The following is a 19,356-nucleotide window of genomic DNA, read 5'->3' as shown; positions in this document are numbered from 1 at the left end:
AAAGAGAGACCAATTTTCCTTCTGTATTTGTTCTCTCTGGATCCCTGATGCAGGCCAGCGCTGAGGGAAGATCTTCCCCACCTAGTCCACTCAGACTCACACACTAATCTTATCCATTATTTTGGATGTGTCTGGAAGCACTCTTAGAGACATATGAAAAATAATGCTTTATCAAGTGTCTAGAATCCTTAATCCAATCAAGTTGACACCTAAAATTATGTCTATAAATCCACCCCTTGTCAACTTGGCACCCATACTTAATTGCATCTCCTTAAACTATATTTAATTTCCAAATAAAGACAATACCAAGGGAATAGTTCCGCCTAATGTGTTGTAATCAACAGAACGCAACTATCCTGTATGCAACCAAAAATGTACTGATCTGTTCCCCAGAATTCAACTTTCAGAATTTCAACATTCTGAATTGTAATTTTTGCAATTTTTGATGTTAGGAATTTTTAGATTTCAGAGATGTTGATCTTTAGGGATTTTGAACTTTGGGATTTTAACATTTAGGATTATGGCATTTGTAATTGCATGTTTTGAGATTATAATCGGCACTGTCCCCAACTCCCCAAAAAAGAAACTACACAACATAGACTCCGAGTTTTATAAACAGCAATTTATTTCTTTGTTTTGGAGGCTGGAAGTTCAAGATCAAGATGCTGTCAGATTCAGTGTCTGGTGAGAGTCCACTTCCAGGGTTATAGATTACCATTTTTTAGCTGTACTTCACATGGCAAAAGGGATCAGTCGTCTCTCAGGGATCTCTTTCATGAGGGCAATAACCCCATTCATGAAGGCAGAGCCCTTATGACCTAATTATCTCCCAAAGGCCCTACCTACTAATACCTTGGAGATTAGGATTTCAACATATGAATTTTGAGGAGACACAAACATTTAGACCATAGCACTCTAAGTAATATTTTGTTTAATTCCAGACATTGTCAACTAAACTTCGCTGAGTTTTAAATTATTTTTATTGCTTTAGATATTCTAACGTTTAGTCTAGAATGCTGCTATATTCTTGGAAACAATTTGATTCTTTGGGTCTTGTCTTTAAAATTTGTTAGGTGGGATCTAATCAGCAAGTAGCTAGGGCTAATTATTTCCCACCACCGTGGTAAGACTCATCTGTGAACTCTACCCAATACCCCATGAATTGTGAGTTTTCCATGTGAACAGTCACTTTTCCTGGCCCTGTGTGTAACTCTAATCCTTTCATTATTCTTTCCCCAGGCTCAGGTGATTTGCTCACATGCATGCACTTAACAATACTCAGCTGAATACTCAAAGGGGACTCTACAGATATTCAGCTCTCTCTCCTTGCCTCCTCCCTACTCTCTCTCTCTCTCTCTCTCTCTATCTTTCTTCTTGCAAGTTTCCCCTCTGTGAGACTATTTGCTGTGAATTCTAGCCACCTTAGTCTCCCAGATTCTCAGCTGCTTCTCCCCAACTCTGAGACTCCTCTGATCATTCTCTGGGTTTCCTATTCCATGATAGCCTGGAAACTATCTCAAGGCAGTAAACTCAGCTTAGCTTCTCATCTCTCATGGATCACTATCTTTGAGATCCAGGCAACAACTCTTCTTGTTGCCTCATTTTCAGTGTCTTGAAAATCATTGTTACACATGTTTGGTTTTGTTTTTAGTTGTTTCTGGTGGGGCAGTAAACACACTTCCTGTTTCTTCATTTTGAATAAAAGCAAAAATGTCTTGTTCACCTAGCTTTTAAATTTTGCACCAATCTATTTCTTCCATTTTTCTACCATATCTTTTCAATCGGGCTCTTATTCTATTAGATTTTTGCTATAATATTCACTTTCACTGCATTTAATCTTGCTCTTATTTCCATTTTTACCCTGGCCACCAATCATCCTCAAAGTTGCTACCAAGATGAGATATGTAAAAGACAAAGCAATTTAATACTCATGTTTCAAACTATTTAATGTCATTACTTGCCTACAGCGTAAAATTATAATTCTTTAACATGGTATATAAAACTCCTCTTCATGTAGTCCTTGTTTACCTCAGCAATAATAACAACATTGTCAACAACAACAACAAAATAGGTAATATTGAGCCTAGCATCTGGCAGGGACTGGTAGATATCTTTTTGAAAAAAAACACAGTTCCTATCCTGGTATCTTAAGAGTAGCAAGTAAGATAAACAATAAATATAAAAATATAATTGGGAGGGGTGGAGCCAAGATGGCCAAATAGGAACAGCTCCGATCTACAGCTCCCAGCGTGAACAACGCAGAAGACGTGTGATTTCTGCATTTCCATCTGAGGTACCGGGTTCATCTCACTAGGGAGTGCCAGACAGTGGGTGCAGGACAGTGGGTGCAGCGCACTGTGCACGAACCGAAGCAGGGCGAGGCGTTGCCTCACTAGAGAAGCGCAAGAGGTCAGGGAGTTCCCTTTCCCAGACAAAGAAAGGGGTGACAGAGGGCACCTGGAAAATCAGGTCACTCCCACCCTAATACTGTGCTTTTCCAACGGGCTTAAAAAACAGCACACCAGGAGATTATATCCCGCACATGGCTCGGAGGGTTCTACACCCATGGAGTCTCGCTGATTGCTAGCACAGCAGTCTGAGATCAAACTGCAAGGCGGCAGCGAGGCTGGGGTAGGGGCGCCTGCCATTGCCCAGGCTTGATTAGGTAAACAAAGCAGCTGGGAACCTCGAACTGGGTGGAGCCCACCACAGCTCAAGGAGGCCTGCCTGCCTCTGTAGGCTCCACCTCTGGGGGCAGGGCACAGACAAACAAAAAGACAGCAGTAACCTCTGCAGACTTAAATGTCCCTGTCTGACAACTTTGAAGAGAGTAGTGGTTCTCCCAGCACGCAGCTGGAGATCTGAGAATGTGCAGACTGCCTCCTAAAGTGGGTCCGTGACCCCCGAGCAGCCTAACTGGGAGGCATCCCCCAGTAGGGGCAGACTGACACCTCACACGGCCGGGTGCTCCTCTGAGACAAAACTTCCAGAGGAACAATCAGGCAGCAGCATTTGCAGTTCACCAAGATCCGCTGTTCTACAGCCACTGCTGTTCTGCAGCCACTGCTGCTGATACACAGGCAAACAGGGTCTGGAGTGGACCTCTAGCAAATTCCAACAGACCTGCAGCTGAGGGTCCTGACTGTTAGAAGGAAAACTAACAAACAGAAAGGACATCCGCACCAGAAACCCTTCTGTACATCACCATCATCAAAGACCAAAAGTAGATAAAACCACAAAGATGGGGAAAAAACAGAGCAGAAAAACTGGAAACTCTAAAAAGCAGAGTGCCTCTCCTACTCTGAAGGAATGCAGCTCCTCACCAGCAATGGAACAAAGCTGGATGGAGAATGACTTTGACGAGCTGAGAGAAGAAGTCTTCAGATATCAAACTACTCCAAGCTACAGGAGGGAATTCAAATCAATGGCAAAGGAGTTAAAAACTGTGAAAAAAAAATAGATGAATGGATAACTAGAATAACCAATGCAGAGAAGTCCTTAAAGGAGCTGATGGACCTGAAAGCCAAGGCTCGAGAACTACGTGAAGAATGCAGAAGGCTCAGGAGCCAATGTGATCAACTGGAAGAAAGGTTATCAGTGATGGAAGACGAAATGAATGAAATGAAGCCAGAAGGGAAGTTTAGAGAAAAAAGAATAAAAAGAAACAAACAAAGCCTCCAAGAAATATGGGATTATGTGAAAAGACCAAATCTATGTCTGATTGGTGTACTTGAAAGTGATGGGGAGAATGGAACCAAGTTGGAAAACACTCTGCAGGATATTATCCACGAGAACTTCCCCAATCTAGCAAGGCAGGCCAACATTCAGATTCAGGAAATATAGAGAACACCACAAAGATACTCCTCGAGAAGAGCAACTCCAAGACACATAATTGTCAGATTCACCAAAGTTGAAATGAAGGAAAAAATGTTAAGGGCAGCCAGATAGAAAGGTCGGGTTACCCACAAAGGGAAGCCCATCAGACTAACAGCGGATCTCTCGGCAGAAACTCTACAAGCCAGAAGAGAGTGGGGGCCAATATTCAACATTCTTAAAGAAAAGAATTTTCAACCCAGAATTTCATATCCAGCCAAACTAAGCTTCATAAGTGAAGGAGAAATAAAATCCTTTACAGACAAGCAAATGCTGAGAGATTTTGTCACCACTAGGCCTGCCCTAAAAGAGCTCCTGAAGGAAGCACTAAACATAGAAAGGAACAACTGGTACCAGCCACTGCCAAAACATGACAAAATGTAAAGACTGTCAAGGCTAGGAAGAAACTGCATCAACAGAAATCATAGCAAACTGTCTCTCAGACCACAGTGCAATCAAACTAGAACTCAGGATTAAGAAACTCACTCAAAACTGCTCAACCACATGGAAACTGAACAACCTGCTCCTGAATGACTACTGGGTACATAATGAAATGAAGGCAGAAATAAAGATGTTCTTTGAAACCAACGAGAACAAAGACACAACATACCAGAATCTCTGGGACACATTCAAAGCAGTGTGTAGAGGGAAATTTATAGCACTAAATACCCACAAGAGAAAGCAGGAAAGATCCAAAATTGACACCCTAACATCACAATTAAAAGAACTAGAAAAGCAAGAGCAAACACATTCAAAAGCTAGCAGAAGGCAAGAAATAACTAAAATCAGAGCAGAACTGAAGGAAATAGAGACACAAAACACCTTTCAAAAAATTAATGAATCCAGGAGCTGGTTTTTTGAAAATGTCAACAAAATTGATAGACCACTAGCAAGACTAACAAAGAAGAAAAGAGAGAAGAATCAAATAGATGCAATAAAAAATGATAAAGGGGATATCACCACCGATCCCACAGAAATACAAACTACCATCAGAGAATACTACAAACACCTCTACGCAAATAAACTAGAAAATCTAGAAGAAATTGATAAATTCCTTGACACATACACCCTCCCAAGACTAAACGAGGAAGAAGTTCAATCTCTGAATAGACCAATAACAGGCTCTGAAATTGTGGTAATAATCAATAGCTTACCAACCAAAAAAAGTCCAGGAGCAGGTGGATTCACAGCCAAATTCTACCAGAGGTACAAGGAGGAGTTGGTACCATTCCTTCTGAAACTATTCCAATCAATAGAAAAAGAGGGAATCCTCCCTAACGCATTATTTTATGAGGCCAGCATCATCCTGATACCAAAGCCGGGCAGAGACACAACCAAAAAAGAGAATTTTAGACCAATATCCTTGATGAACATTGATGCAAAAATCCTCAATAAAATACTGGCAAACCGAATCCAGCAGCACATCAAAAAGCTTATCCACCATGATCAAGTGGGCTTCATCGCTGGGATGCAAGGCTGGTTCAACATACTCAAATCGATAAATGTAATCCAGCATATAAACAGAACCAAAGACAAAAACCACATGATTATCTCAATAGATGCAGAAAAGGCCTTTGACAAAATTCAACAACGCTTCATGCTAAAAACTCTCAATAAATTATTGATGGGACGTATCTCAAAATAATAAGAGCTATCTATGACAAACCCACAGCCAATATCGTACTGAATGGGCAAAAACTGGAAGCATTCCCTTTGAAAGCTGGCACAAGACTGGGATGCCCTCTCTCACCACTCCTATTCAAGATAGGGTTAGAAGTTCTGGCCAGGGCTATTAGGCAGGAGAAGGAAATAAAGGGTATTCAATTAGGAAAAGAGGAAGCCAAATTGTCCCTGTTTGCAGATGACAGGATTGTATATTTAGAAAACCCCATCGTCTCAGCCCAAAATCTCCTTAAGCTGATAAGCAACTTCAGCAAAGTCTCAGGATACAAAATCAATGTACAAAAATCACAAGCATTCTTATACACCAATAACAGACAAGCAGAGAGCCAAATCATGAGTGAACTCCCATTCACAATTGCTTCAAAGAGAATAAAATACCTAGGAATCCAACTTACAAGGGATGTGAAGGACCTCTTCAAGGAGAACTACAAGCCACTGCTCAATGAAATAAAAGAGGATACCAACAAATGGAAGAACATTCCATGCTCATGGGTAGGAAGAATCAATATCGTGAAAATGGCCATACTGCCCAAGGTAATTTATAGATTCAATGCCATCCCCATCAAGCTACCAATGACTTTCTTCACAGAATTGGAAAAAACTACTTTAAAGTTCATATGGAACCAAAAAAGAGCCCGCATCCCCAAGTCAATCCTAAGCCAAAAGAACAAAGCTGGAGGCATCACGCTACCTGACTTCAAACTATACTACAAGGCTACAGTAACCAAAATAGCATGGTACTGGTACCAAAACAGAGATATAGATCAATGGAACAGAACAGAGCCCTCAGAAATAATGCCGCGTATCTACAACCATCTGATCTTTGACAAACCTGACAAAAACAAGAAATGGGGAAAGGATTCCCTATTTAATAAATGGTGCTGGGAAAACTGGCTAGCCATATATAGAAAGCTGAAACTGGATCCCTTCCTTGCACCTTATACAAAAATTAATTCAAGATGGATTAAAGACTTACATGTTAGACCTAAAACCATAAAAGCCCTAGAAGAAAACCTAGGCAATACCATTCAGGACATAGGCATAGGCAAGGACTTCATATCTAAAACACCAAAAGCAATGGCAACAAAAGCCAAAATTGACAAATGGGATCTAATTAAACTAAGGAGCTTCTGCACAGCAAAAGAAATTACTGTCAGAGTGAACAGGCAATCTACAAAATGGATGAAAATTTTCGCAACCTACTCATCTGACAAAGGGTTAATATCCAGAATCTTCAATGAACTCAAACAAATTTACAAGAAAAAAACAAACAACCCCATCAAAAAGTGGGCGAAGGATATGAACAGACATTTCTCAAAAGAAGACATTTATGCAGCCAAAAAACACATGAAAAAATGCTCATCATCACTGGCCATCAGAGAAATGCAAATCAAAACCACAACGAGATACCATCTCACACCAGTTAGAATGGTGATCATTAAAAAGTCAGGAAACAATAGGTGCTGGAGAGGATGTGGAGAAATAGGCACGCTTTTACACTGTTGGTGGGACTGTAAACTAATTCAACCATTGTGGAAGTCAGTGTGGCGATTCCTCAGGGATCTAGAACTAGCAATACCATTTGACCCAGCCATCCCATTACTGGGTATATACCCAAAGGATTATAAATCATGCTGCTATAAAGACACATGCACACGTACATTTATAGCGGCACTATTCACAATAGCAAAGACTTGGAACCAACCCAAATGTCCATCAATGATAGACTGGATTAAGAAAATGTGGCACATATATACCATGGAATACTATGCAGCCATAAAAAATGATGAGTTCATGTCCTTTGTAGGGACATGGATGAAACTGGAAACCATCATTCTCAGCAAACCATCGCAAGGACAAAAAACCAAACACCGCATGTTCTCACTCATAGGTGGGAATTGAACAATGAGAACACATGGACACAGGAAGAGGAACATCCCTCTCCAGGGACTGTTGTGGGGTTGGGGGAGGGGGGAGGGATAGCATTAGGAGTTATACCTAATGCTAAATGACGAGTTAATGGGTGCAGCACACCAGCATTGCACATGTATACATACGTAACAAACCTGCATGTTGTGCACATGTATCCTAAAACTTAAAGTATAATAATAATTAAAAAAAGGAAAAAATATATATATAATTGACAACCCTCATAAGTACAGGCTATCATGAGTGCATATTTTCTGGGGTCTTTCAGCATTAGAGTTATTTCTCCTAGTGAAGGGAGGTTTAACTGAGAAATAAAGTATACGTGAGTGAGAGTTATCTTAGAGAAAGGTACGGGTAGGGAGGCAGTAAACACAGAAGGAACAATATGTATGACATACCATGAGACAGGGAGAGATTTGGCATGCCCGAGAAGTGGAAGAAAACCAGGATGCCTTTGTTGACTGGGTTCTAGTGAATGTCTCTCTGGAAGGCTGGAGTTGCTCTTTAACTCCCCATTTCAGGCCCATCACTAACACCTGACAATATGTATGCCATGATGAACTATTAGTAGTTCTTTTGAGCTTATATGTTTTTATATACAAATATTCATTTGTATGTGCTATTTTTTAATGCCTTAAACTCCTTTATCATTTGTCCCTTTGGCAATGTTTTTCTCATCTTTTAGGACACAATTTAAGCCTCTCCTCAGAGAAAATAGTTTTCTGACTGTTCATTCCTTTCTCTCAATAGATAGGACTACTTTGTCCATTATTTTTAACACTGCACTTTAGCTTTATGTTCATTGTTGTTATCATATGTGTTTCTCTTACTTGAATCTGAGTTATATAGAGCTAAAATCATGTGTTGCTAATTTTTGTTTCACCATTTGTAATATCAGTAATAGTCACGGCTAATTCTCTTGGTGTACTTCATCCCATTAGAAAAGAAGTGACAAATGCTGTGTCTCAACAACTTACACAAAATTACTCATTAGACACATTTGATTATGGAAATAAAATTAAAAGTGCATATAATAAAATGTTATTTAATTATGTTTTGCCTGTTTTGCTTTAGTTTTTTACATAATTTTTCTACATGACAATTAGTAATTTTTTGTGTGCCTTATATATTTGTCCAAAATGAAGTTCAAAAATGTAAAATATTTAATTCAGCAACAGCAGCATATGAGTTAGTATTTCCTCCAATTTTTCGAAATCTGTGGGAAGTGTTTCCCAATTTCCTTTGGTTGTTTCGTGTGCTATATTGAAGAAAACATGAGTATGAAATGGAACCTCAGCTCTTTCAATGACTTCCCTTTTTGAGTTGACTCCGCCTCCATATGTAGCCTTTTCATTTTCATGAAAGTGAAGTGATTTTTAGAATTCTTAGCCGTTTTCTTTAGAAGAACATTTCTAGGGAATAATACAAGAAGATTTAGGAATCATTGAAGTTATAAATCTTTGGAATGAGCAAACTCAGAATGGTGCTACTTGAAGACTCTGGATCTGCTGGTAAAAGCTTCTCATTTATTCTACATTTCCCCTTTAATGGTGTATGTAATTATTATGACAGTCAATGGATGTGATTTAAAAGTGATTGGCATCAGGAGAGTAAGGAGTGGGAAAAGGACATAGGCTTATATGGCAGCACCTTTGATCTGCCATAGATTCAAAATTGAAGATGTGATATGGGAATCAGAGTTGGCATTAATTTTGTAAAACTGCTGAGGTGAAATTAAGTCAGGAACTAAAGTTAACTGAAATGTACTGAGTATGAAAAAATAGTTGTTAGAAAAGATAGAATATGCAGAAAGGAATATTGATAGAGAGTTAATTACATAAAGAAGGTTATCTACTCTGATAAGTGAGTTATCTATTTTAAGACTTACTTGGACATGTTAAAATCATTTAGCATTTTTAGTTTTAAATTAGTGTTGGGTTAGAGTAACGAGAAGACATGAGAGTAATAACAGCATTAAAGAGTGTATTATGTGATAATGATACAGGTAGAGATGACAAGATTTAATATTTGAGTTTTTCAGATATGAATATCATCACTTAGGTATTGTTCTGCTAGCTACTATTTGGCAAGCATCAAGCCAGGTACTGGTGAAATTATGGTGAACATGATAGATATAATTCGTTTACTCATGGAACTTATCCTCTATCAGTGCGGCTAGGTAGTCTTAAAGATGGGGGCATCCATAATTGAATATCAAGGTGGTTAGGGAATAGAGAAATCTCAGGATACCTTCCCTGTGTCTGCTGGGAGAATTGTCCACTACTAAGTTTCATTGATGTTTCCGTTTTCCAGGTTTTAAGGGTTGCCCTTGCAATTCTCGTTTCCACCACCAACCTTCTTCTAATCCGTCACCTCTAGGTTGCCTATAAACATGAACATTTTCAAAGCTATTTCACTGAAACTATATGAGCCTGGGTATGAATGTTTCCTGCCTGCCTTGCAATTTAGAAGGAAGAGTTTTCTGTCTTGGTTTGAGCTTCTTTGTTAATTAACCTCTGAAACCATCTATCTTTTCCAAAGTCTCTTTTTGGGAAGATGCTACTTCTGCCCTCTTTTCTTTTTCACAGACTTCAGAAGACATTTTGTCAACTTGAGTCCCTTCACCATTACTGTGGTCTTACTTCTCAGTGCCTGTTTTGTCACCAGTTCTCTTGGTGAGTACTTTGTCAAATTTACTTACAGCCTTAGCCCACTCTGACAAGAACAGTTAAAAGGCAAACAATTTTTCTGAAGGCCGAGTAGCATCTAAAAACTAGGTGACATGCTCCATGTATTCAAAGGATCAGATATTATTAAAAGCACACAATAAAAATCTAACCATGCAACACCAAAATATTAGCATGGTTCCTCACCAAATGAAATAAACTCACAGGAGAGAAATGAATTTTACTTAAAGATTAGAAATAATGTTGAACTAAAAAATAGGAAAGAATACAAAGGAGGAGAAACTTCAGAATCATTAGAACAAAAGTGAATTTGGGAAACACATTAGTAAATTCAAATGCCAAAATTTATCTAAAAATGTATTGAGAGATGCCAGGTTGGTGGGACCAGATTCCTAAATAAAGCTAAAATAATGCCAAGGAGGCAACTGAGATCATCTATCATCTGGGGGTGGGAAGAGAGTACAAAGAGGTTTATTTTATGGTAGAAAATAGCAGAAAATATCTCCATCTTAATTTTTATTTAAGTAGGTAAGTTTCAGTCTAGCGTTTTTAAGATTTATGCTATTTTACATATACGTATGAAATAAGAGTTAAATTTCTTACAACTAGTCTTTTCATCTTCATAAATTCTCTATCAGCCTTCTTTCTATTGACCTTAGGATTTTGGAGAAATGTAAAAAGTTCATCCCCATAACGTTTTGTAGCATCTTATTTAACTCGAAAATGCTTCACAGAAATTATATAAATTGCCACTATTAAGGCTATCCAGCCATAAAATAAAGCTATTAAACACTATTGTGTTACTTACCTTTACTGGTTATATAGCACTGCTTAATTTGAAACCAGTGATACTGATACTTATATTTGAATGACTGTGAAATAACATTCTTCTGTTTTACCATGGATAGGACTAGGATGGTTCTCAAATCTGAGTTTGAAGGATAAATAAGTAACGTAAAAAATAATTTTCTACTTGCTCTTTGCGACCTTGGCCAATTACTGTCTTAATCCATTGTTGCAGGAGGAACAGACAAGGAGCTGAGGCTAGTGGATGGTGAAAACAAGTGTAGTGGGAGAGTGGAAGTGAAAGTCCAGGAGGAGTGGGGAACGGTGTGTAATAATGGCTGGAGCATGGAAGCAGTCTCTGTGATTTGTAACCAGCTGGGATGTCCAACTGCTATCAAAGCCACTGGATGGGCTAATTCCAGTGCAGGTTCTGGACGCATTTGGATGGATCATGTTTCTTGTCGTGGGAATGAGTCAGCTCTTTGGGATTGCAAACATGATGGATGGGGAAAGCATAGTAACTGTACTCACCAACAAGATGCTGGAGTGACCTGCTCAGGTAAGACTTGCATTAGTCAAAGCCTCAACACAAAATCCTTGGTGGGAAAAAAATATGTAGATGGGTTAAAACCTAGAATAAGCCACTTTCCTGTAAGCAATCTAGTTCATGTATAAAAGTACTCCACCCATTGCTAGAAAACCACAAAACACAAGGTCATTTTTTTTAATAAAAAAAATTCTGAACACTGTGATTAATGAGGAGGTGACTGGCTTCAATTTTATACATGATCTTAGCCAAAAAGCCAAGAAGTGGTGGTTTAAATTTGATATTCAGTAAGCTTACTGTAACCTACTATTCCTATATCATAAAAATATCATGGCATCTAAGTTATTTCCTTGTTCTTTCCCAGTGACTTGTTTTGATATGTTGAACCACAAATTATTACCATTTTGTCCATTAACTGATAATCAACTTAGTGAATCAAAAAACAACTATTTCTAGCATTAATACATCATTTCTTGTTGTAGGAAGGATTCTTTGAAAGTATAATTGCTTGACCAGTGTGCAATGCTAGTCATTTCATTTACATTGTGCTTTTAATTTACAAAACATCTCCATATGTTTTATTGCAATTGACCCCACAATAACTGAGAAAGTCATGTGTCAGGCCTTTCTGCTGACAAATCCCAAGGGCACGTTTCTGATCCAACTCAGATTCCTGGGATCCCCATTTCTCTTTGTTTGTTTCATTCCTTTTTTTTTTTTTTTTTTGGGATGAATTGTCGCTCTTGTCCCCCAGGCTGGAGTGCGATGGCGCTATCTCAGCTCACTGCAACCTCCACCTCCCGGGTTCAAGCAATTCTCCTGCCTCAGCCTCCCGGGTAGCTGGGATTATAGGCACCTGCCACCACACCTGGCTGATTTTTGTATTTTTAGTAGAGACAGGGTTTCACCATATTGGCCAGGCTGGTCTCGAACTCCTGAGCTCAGGTGATCCACCTGCCTCGGCCTCCCAAAATCCTGGGATTACAGGTGTGAGCCACCGTGACTGGCCTGTTTCGTTAATTTTTATACAATCCTCTCACCTCCCAGCCTCTCTCTCTCCCATAGGACTGACTATAGAAAGGACTTATCTCTGTCCAGGCATCATGATGTGATAAGAGAAACACACAGTAGCATCTAGAAAAATGCTGAAATAAATTTTCACATAGCTAATATCCTGTGATTTTGTGCAAGTTGTCAAATCTCTCTAAACTTCAGTTTCTGAGGACTCAATGATATAATACATGTAAAACTACTGGTACACTGTTTGGTATGTAACAGGTGCTGAAGATCCTCATGGCTCAGTTCTCTTGGTGACTCAGTTCTCTTTCTTCTTTCTCCGCTTCCTCTTCCTCTTCCTTCTCCTCCTTCTCCTCCTTCTTTCCTCTTATTTTTAACCACTATGGGAGGTGTGAAATGGGGAATAACAAAAGTAACATCTACTGCAAAGTTTAAAATTATCATAAATTTTAGGAGGCTCTTATAATTATTGCTGTGTATAGAACTGGCTGTTTAGCTAAAACAGTGTAGTACTTTTAGCTCTTTTTTTCTGTTGTTTTATAACTAACAGTGGAGTTAATCAATTTGCTTTTTGAAATTTATACACTGAAAGCTTTAACCTGAGTCAAATTTAAATAACTTGAGTCGAATTTATCTATTTCTGTATAAAAAGAGTATTTACATCTGTCCTAGTAATAGATGGAAACAAAACAAAACAAAAAGTTTAAAAACTTTAACCTGTAAACATTTTCCTTTGTAAGTAGATATAGATAAAAATCCTAATTGCTTCCTAGATTTTAACATATTAAAATTCTCTACTGTGTGGAGCTGGGCAACATCCAAAATCAGGCACCATTTTAAGGACAACATAAAATCCCAAGTGTCCAGAGGAAACTTCTTTTCTAAAATCACTTCTAAATGAATGTAACTTCTGAACTCTGGTCTTTTCTCTGCTCCAGATGGATCCAATTTGGAAATGAGGCTGATGAATGGAGGGAATATGTGTTCTGGAAGAATAGAGATCAAATTCCAAGGACGGTGGGGAACAGTGTGTGATGATAACTTCAACATAGATCATGCATCTGTCATTTGTAGACAACTTGAATGTGGAAGTGCTGTCAGTTTCTCTGGTTCATCTAATTTTGGAGAAGGCTCTGGACCAATCTGGTTTGATGATCTTATATGCAACGGAAATGAGTCAGCTCTCTGGAACTGCAAACATCAAGGATGGGGAAAGCATAACTGTGATCATGCTGAGGATGCTGGAGTGATTTGCTCAAGTAAGGACTGATCTTGGCTCATTCTATTCTCCAGGAGAGGACGAAAGAAAGGGGTAATAAATCTTAAGAGCCTGAACTCTTAAGAACATAATGAAGTCTGCTTCTTTTGTCACCGCATTTTAACCTAACTTCAGGTTCCAGTTCTGATACCTGTGGACTTTTTACCTTAATTGAAATTAGGAGAAATAGGTTAGGGAAGAAGGGTGCATAGGGAAACTGAGATCCAGGTCATAAGAAAAGAAGAAAGTGTTTAGGAAAAGCCCATAAAGAAAGGGAGAGACTGAAAAGAAAAAGAGGGGAAAAAGGAAAGAAGGAAGGGCTTTACTAGGAAATTTTGCACTATGAAGTTTTACGACCAAACCACTCCAGTTATCATCTAATCCACAAAAGCCTCCTCATTAGCCTCATTAACCCACTCCTTCCCAAATCATTTTTCAAGTTCACAGAATCGAATCACTTGTTAAAAATCAATATTGGTTTCCCATTAAAACTTTATTTATACTAGATATGCATTGTATCTGTCTAGAGACTTTCACGTTGTATACTCAGACTGGGGGCAGGGAAAATGGTTTGTGTATGCAGAGATACCACTCTTCGTTTTTCTGTTTAATTCTTAGTATAAAAGGAGATTGAGTGTGTCTTGAACCCCAGAGAACACTTAGGAAAATAAGAGTAAAAAATCCCTATCTTCACCAGGTCCCTTTCTCTCTCTCTCTCTCTCTCTCTGTGTGTGTGTGTGTGTGTGTGTGTAAATAAAGGAACTTCCATTCAAACTTGTTTAAAAAGAAGAGAATACTGGCTCACAAAACTGGGAAATCCAGAGGGTATAGTTAGCCTCATGCATGGTTGGATTCAGGTTCTTGAACAATGTCATCTGGGTTCTATCTCTTTCTGCATGTCTTGAACAGGCTTTTTCTTGTTGAACAATGTGATCAGCTATAGCCTGAACCACAATGAATGGAACTCCTACAAGAAAGATAGATTTTGTTAGCTTAAGAATGTGAAGAATTTGGAGTAGAAAAAACACAGACTGTACCTTCCATTCTCTTTTACCCATCAAAATTTCTCTAGGCCCCCAGTTAGCACATGCTGACGAATCACAATCAATAACATCGTGGGAATGAAAACGGAAACTGCCAGAGGAAACAACCAGTTTAATTTATTACAGAATATTCTTCAGAATCAACGTCTGTTCTTTGAAGAATATTGATTTGGGGAAGGTGAAAATTGTAGTACTGAAGCCTCCTTTCTCTTTGCTCTGCTTTTAAACTAAGGAAGTGGTCACAACAGGTTCAGGTGTACAACACAGGCTAGGTAGTATCAATGGAGAATGCAGTCAGACGCAAAAGGGATTGCTAAGTATGGAGGCAAACCGAAGGATGAGGGAGTCACCTAAACACATGCAAATATATTTTAACCAGAAAAAGTAAACAGTTCTAACGAGAACTCTGTGGTGGTCAAAAGCAGGTCTCTACATGAAATTCAGTCCCTGTATCTCCTGTTAGAAACACTTCCTGTAGTATATGCTGTCTATACTGAGATGTCCCATCTTCTTGCCTGATCCACTCCTCCTTCCATCTTGAATGATTTCCAGTGGTAGTACAGTACATCACAGTTTTCTCTGTCTCCACTTATGTCTCTCCCCTTTTCCTTAACTCATCTCAGGTATAGCTATTTATAGTCTCATGTTCTTGCTTCCTTATCGCAGACCTGTTGTGTGTCTCTGTTACAGAGGGAGCAGATCTGAGCCTGAGACTGGTAGATGGAGTCACTGAATGTTCAGGAAGATTAGAAGTGAGATTCCAAGGAGAATGGGGGACAATATGTGATGACGGCTGGGACAGTTATGATGCTGCTGTGGCATGCAAGCAACTGGGATGTCCAACTGCCATCACAGCCATTGGTCGAGTTAACGCCAGTGAGGGATTTGGACACATCTGGCTTGACAGCGTTTCTTGCCAGGGACATGAACCTGCTGTCTGGCAATGTAAACACCATGAATGGGGAAAGCATTATTGCAATCACAATGAAGATGCTGGCGTGACATGTTCTGGTAAGTTAAAACCAAACCAAAACCAAAACACTAAACAAAAAGAAAAGCAGAAACGGAAAGTCCTGTGCTCCTTAAGAAGTAGAAATGCCTAGTAAATTCCTTGCTGGGAATTCCTTTATACCTGTAATCTTTGACACATTCTTTATTCAACTAATTTGGAAGGTCGTCTGACGGCATTCTCTGTAATAATTACCCAGACTGCTTTTATGGAGCACACTTCAAACTCAGAATCTACCTGGAGCTCAGAGAGACAAAATTTCCTAGGAATCTGTTTTTAAATTTTTTTAATTTACTTATTTTTTTACTTTAAGTTCTGGGATAGATGTGTTGAATGTGCAGGTTTGTTACATGGGTAAACATGTTCCATGGTGGTCTGCTTCACGTATCAACCTGTCATCTAGGTTTTAACCCCCCATGCATTAGGTATTTGTCCTAATGCTCTCCCTCCCCTTTCCCCCCACCCATTGACAGGCCCCAGTGTGTGATGTTCCCCTCCCTGTGTCCGTGTGTTCTCATTGTTCAACTCCCAGTTATGAGTGAGAACATGCAGTGTTTAGTTTTCTGTTCTTGTGTTAGTTTGCTGAGGATGATGGTTTCTAGCTTCATCTGTGTCCCTTCAAAGGACATAAACTCATTCTTTTTTATGGCTGCATAGTATTCCATGGTGTATATGTACCACATTTTCTTTATCCAGTCTATTATTGATGGGCATTTGGGTTGGTTCCAAGTCTTTGCTATTGTAAATAGTGCTGCAATAAACATACATGTGCATGTGTCTTTATAGTAGAATGATTTATAATCCTTTGGGTATATACCCAGTAATGGGATCGCTGGGTCAAATGGTATTTCTAGTTCTAGATCCTTGAGGAATCACCACACTGTCTTCCATAATGGTTGAACTAATTTACACTCCCACCAACAGTGTAAAAGCTTTCCTATTTCTCTACATCCTTGCCAACATCTGTTGTTTCCAGACTTTTTAATGATCGCCATTCTAACTGGGATGAGATGGTATCTCATTGTGGTTTTGATTTGCATTTCTCTAATGACCAGTGTTGATAAGCTATTTTTCATATGTTTGTTGTCCGCATAAATGCCTTCTTTTCAGAAGTGTCTGTTCATACCCTTCGCCCACTTTTTGAGGAATCTCTTTTAAAGCTGAATTGCTCATATCTTTCTGCCATTGACAATTTTTATCAACCCTTGAAACTACAGTCCCATTTCTAACAAAAATTTATGGTCTATATTATTGTTTCTTAAAAAGTCAGGAAATAAGTTAGCTATAATTTCCAGTGTATCAGTATCAGAGAAGAAAAAAGACAAAAAAAAATCCTCTGGAAGCTAACCTCCATAGTATCGATGGTTTAAGTTTATGTTTCTTTTGCAGATGGATCAGATCTGGAGCTAAGACTTAGAGGTGGAGGCAGCCGCTGTGCTGGGACAGTTGAGGTGGAGATTCAGAGACTGTTAGGGAAGGTGTGTGACAGAGGCTGGGGACTGAAAGAAGCTGATGTGGTTTGCAGGCAGCTGGGATGTGGATCTGCACTCAAAACATCTTATCAAGTATACTCCAAAATCCAGGCAACAAACACATGGCTGTTTCTAAGTAGCTGTAACGGAAATGAAACTTCTCTTTGGGACTGCAAGAACTGGCAATGGGGTGGACTTACCTGTGATCACTATGAAGAAGCCAAAATTACCTGCTCAGGTATGACTTTCAATCAACTTGTTAAGAAGAAGGGTGTAAATTTCCAGTACTACCTTTGAATTGAAAAGAAACGTTGGTCCTTATGACTAGATCACTCTCAAGAAACCAGAAAATATCTATACAAATTCCACTGGGAGAGTCAGATAAGTTTACAATTCATGTTGCACTTTAGATAGAAGTCTTTGGGTTTTGCTCACTTTGGTTTTTGAGTAATTTTTAGATCAATAGAGGTATAAGAGATTAAGGAGGATTAAAATTTAAAAAATAGAATTCAATATTTCTTTCACAGGATGTCACCAAAAGATTTAAAAAATAACCATGTTAGATAAACTGACATAACCTTCAGCTCGCTCTATTGTACTGTGAAAGAATTTTCTTTTTTTTTGGAAAACCTGTGAATATTTCACTGCAACCTCTTTAAAAAGCTCAAAAATGAGTTGTAAACTGGTTAGGTTTGTGGATAATCTTTAGTATTTTATGCTAATTATATTTATACAAATGCTAACTTTGTTGAAAAGTGATGCTTTTAAATAACTCTAAAGTAAATGTAACTTTTACTCATGCAACAAAAAGGCTTTAGAAAACACAGTGTACAAGAAAACCATTAAACATGTAGAGACCTCACAGAATGGAAACTTGTACGTGCTGCATGTCCTCTAACCAACAATATGGCTCCAGATACCTCCCAACCTAGGCATGCAGTGAGGGGCATTTCCCTGATGTTACAAATGGTGCTTACCTCTAGTTAAGTGGAAATTATCCTCCGATTGAAAAAAGGCAATCATTTAAGATATAAATTTGAATTTCTATATTACTTTTTAAAAAATATTCTGGACCAGGCAATATAATCACATGGTTTAAACTTCAAAATAAAAAAGTGTAAACTTTTCCCCCACTACTATCCAATTCTTTTCCTCACAGACAACTTATGTGGTTGGAATATTTATGTATTATTTGAGATATTTCATGTAAATACAAGAAAATACAAACAAATCTATATATAGCTATCATTTGCTTTCATTATCCAAATGGTGGCATGTTGTATAAATTGTTTTGTACCTTAAGTATTCACTTAGTAAAATTTCTTGATCAAATTTCACATCAGTATTTAAAGAGCTGTCTGAAATTACTTCCATATCTATAACATTTCTTATAATTTATTACCATGTGTATTCATTTATTCTTTTAATTTTTTACCTGACAAGGTTAGCCATTCTTTTACCTAAATTTTTTTAAAAAACCATTATTTGGATTTTAAAAAATTAATGTTACTTTTATTTCCTTTCTAATTCATTAAAATTTACTTTTCTTTCTAATAATTCTCTTCAGATTTCCTAAAGTTTGATTTCTTTTTGGCCCCCAACTTCTTGAGTTGAATCTTAAGTTTTATTTCTTCTGATTTACTAATATAAATATTTTAGGTTATAGATTTTCCTTCTAAATTTATAATGGTTTGTATATTTTCTTATTAATTATATTTTACATTGATTAGCATTAAGTTCTGCTGTATCTAAAAGAGAAACAAATAATAGTGACTGAAAAAAGACAGTGTTCACTTTTTCTCATTTAAAATTAGTCAAATAGATAAGCAGTTTAAGGCTGTTTTGGTGTCTCTGTTGTCACCAAGAAACATCCAGAATAGATTTGCTGCAGTAAGTATCAAATCCTACCGGACAGGAAGGATAAGCCACCCCGCAGCTCAGTGAGTTCCTTGGAAAGCCAATCTGGTAGACGAAGTGCTGGCTTCTGAGAAGGTGTCTTCTGTCCGCTGTCCTTCATGGGCCCCAGTGTTGCTCTCAGGGCAGTTCTTCCTG

The 19,356-nt window shown here is 38.3% G+C and overlaps 1 protein-coding gene across 6 annotated transcripts in view; it reads left to right on the top strand.

The window, feature by feature from the left end:
- CD163 (CD163 molecule) overlaps positions 1-19,356 on the top strand; it is a 144,596-nt gene that overhangs the window by 103,147 nt on the left and 22,093 nt on the right. For 2 of the 6 annotated variants that reach the window (XM_019039323.3, XM_019039321.3), the window contains exons 1-6: positions 8,645-8,996; positions 10,074-10,160; positions 11,194-11,517; positions 13,461-13,781; positions 15,514-15,834; positions 17,222-17,542. In XM_019039323.3, coding sequence (XP_018894868.1) covers positions 8,951-8,996; positions 10,074-10,160; positions 11,194-11,517; positions 13,461-13,781; positions 15,514-15,834; positions 17,222-17,542 — 1,420 coding nt within the window. In that variant the 5' untranslated portion in view covers positions 8,645-8,950. Of the gene's footprint in view, positions 1-8,644; positions 8,997-10,073; positions 10,161-11,193; positions 11,518-13,460; positions 13,782-15,513; positions 15,835-17,221; positions 17,543-19,356 lie in introns of those variants that run through there. The other 4 variants (XM_004052630.4, XM_004052631.4, XM_019039325.3 and 1 more) reach the window with 3 other exon arrangements.

This window comes from Gorilla gorilla, chromosome 10, assembly GCF_029281585.2.
Source record: "Gorilla gorilla gorilla isolate KB3781 chromosome 10, NHGRI_mGorGor1-v2.1_pri, whole genome shotgun sequence".
Classification (NCBI taxonomy): domain Eukaryota; kingdom Metazoa; phylum Chordata; class Mammalia; order Primates; family Hominidae; genus Gorilla; species Gorilla gorilla.
This window is presented reverse-complemented; position numbering and strand designations above follow the sequence as displayed.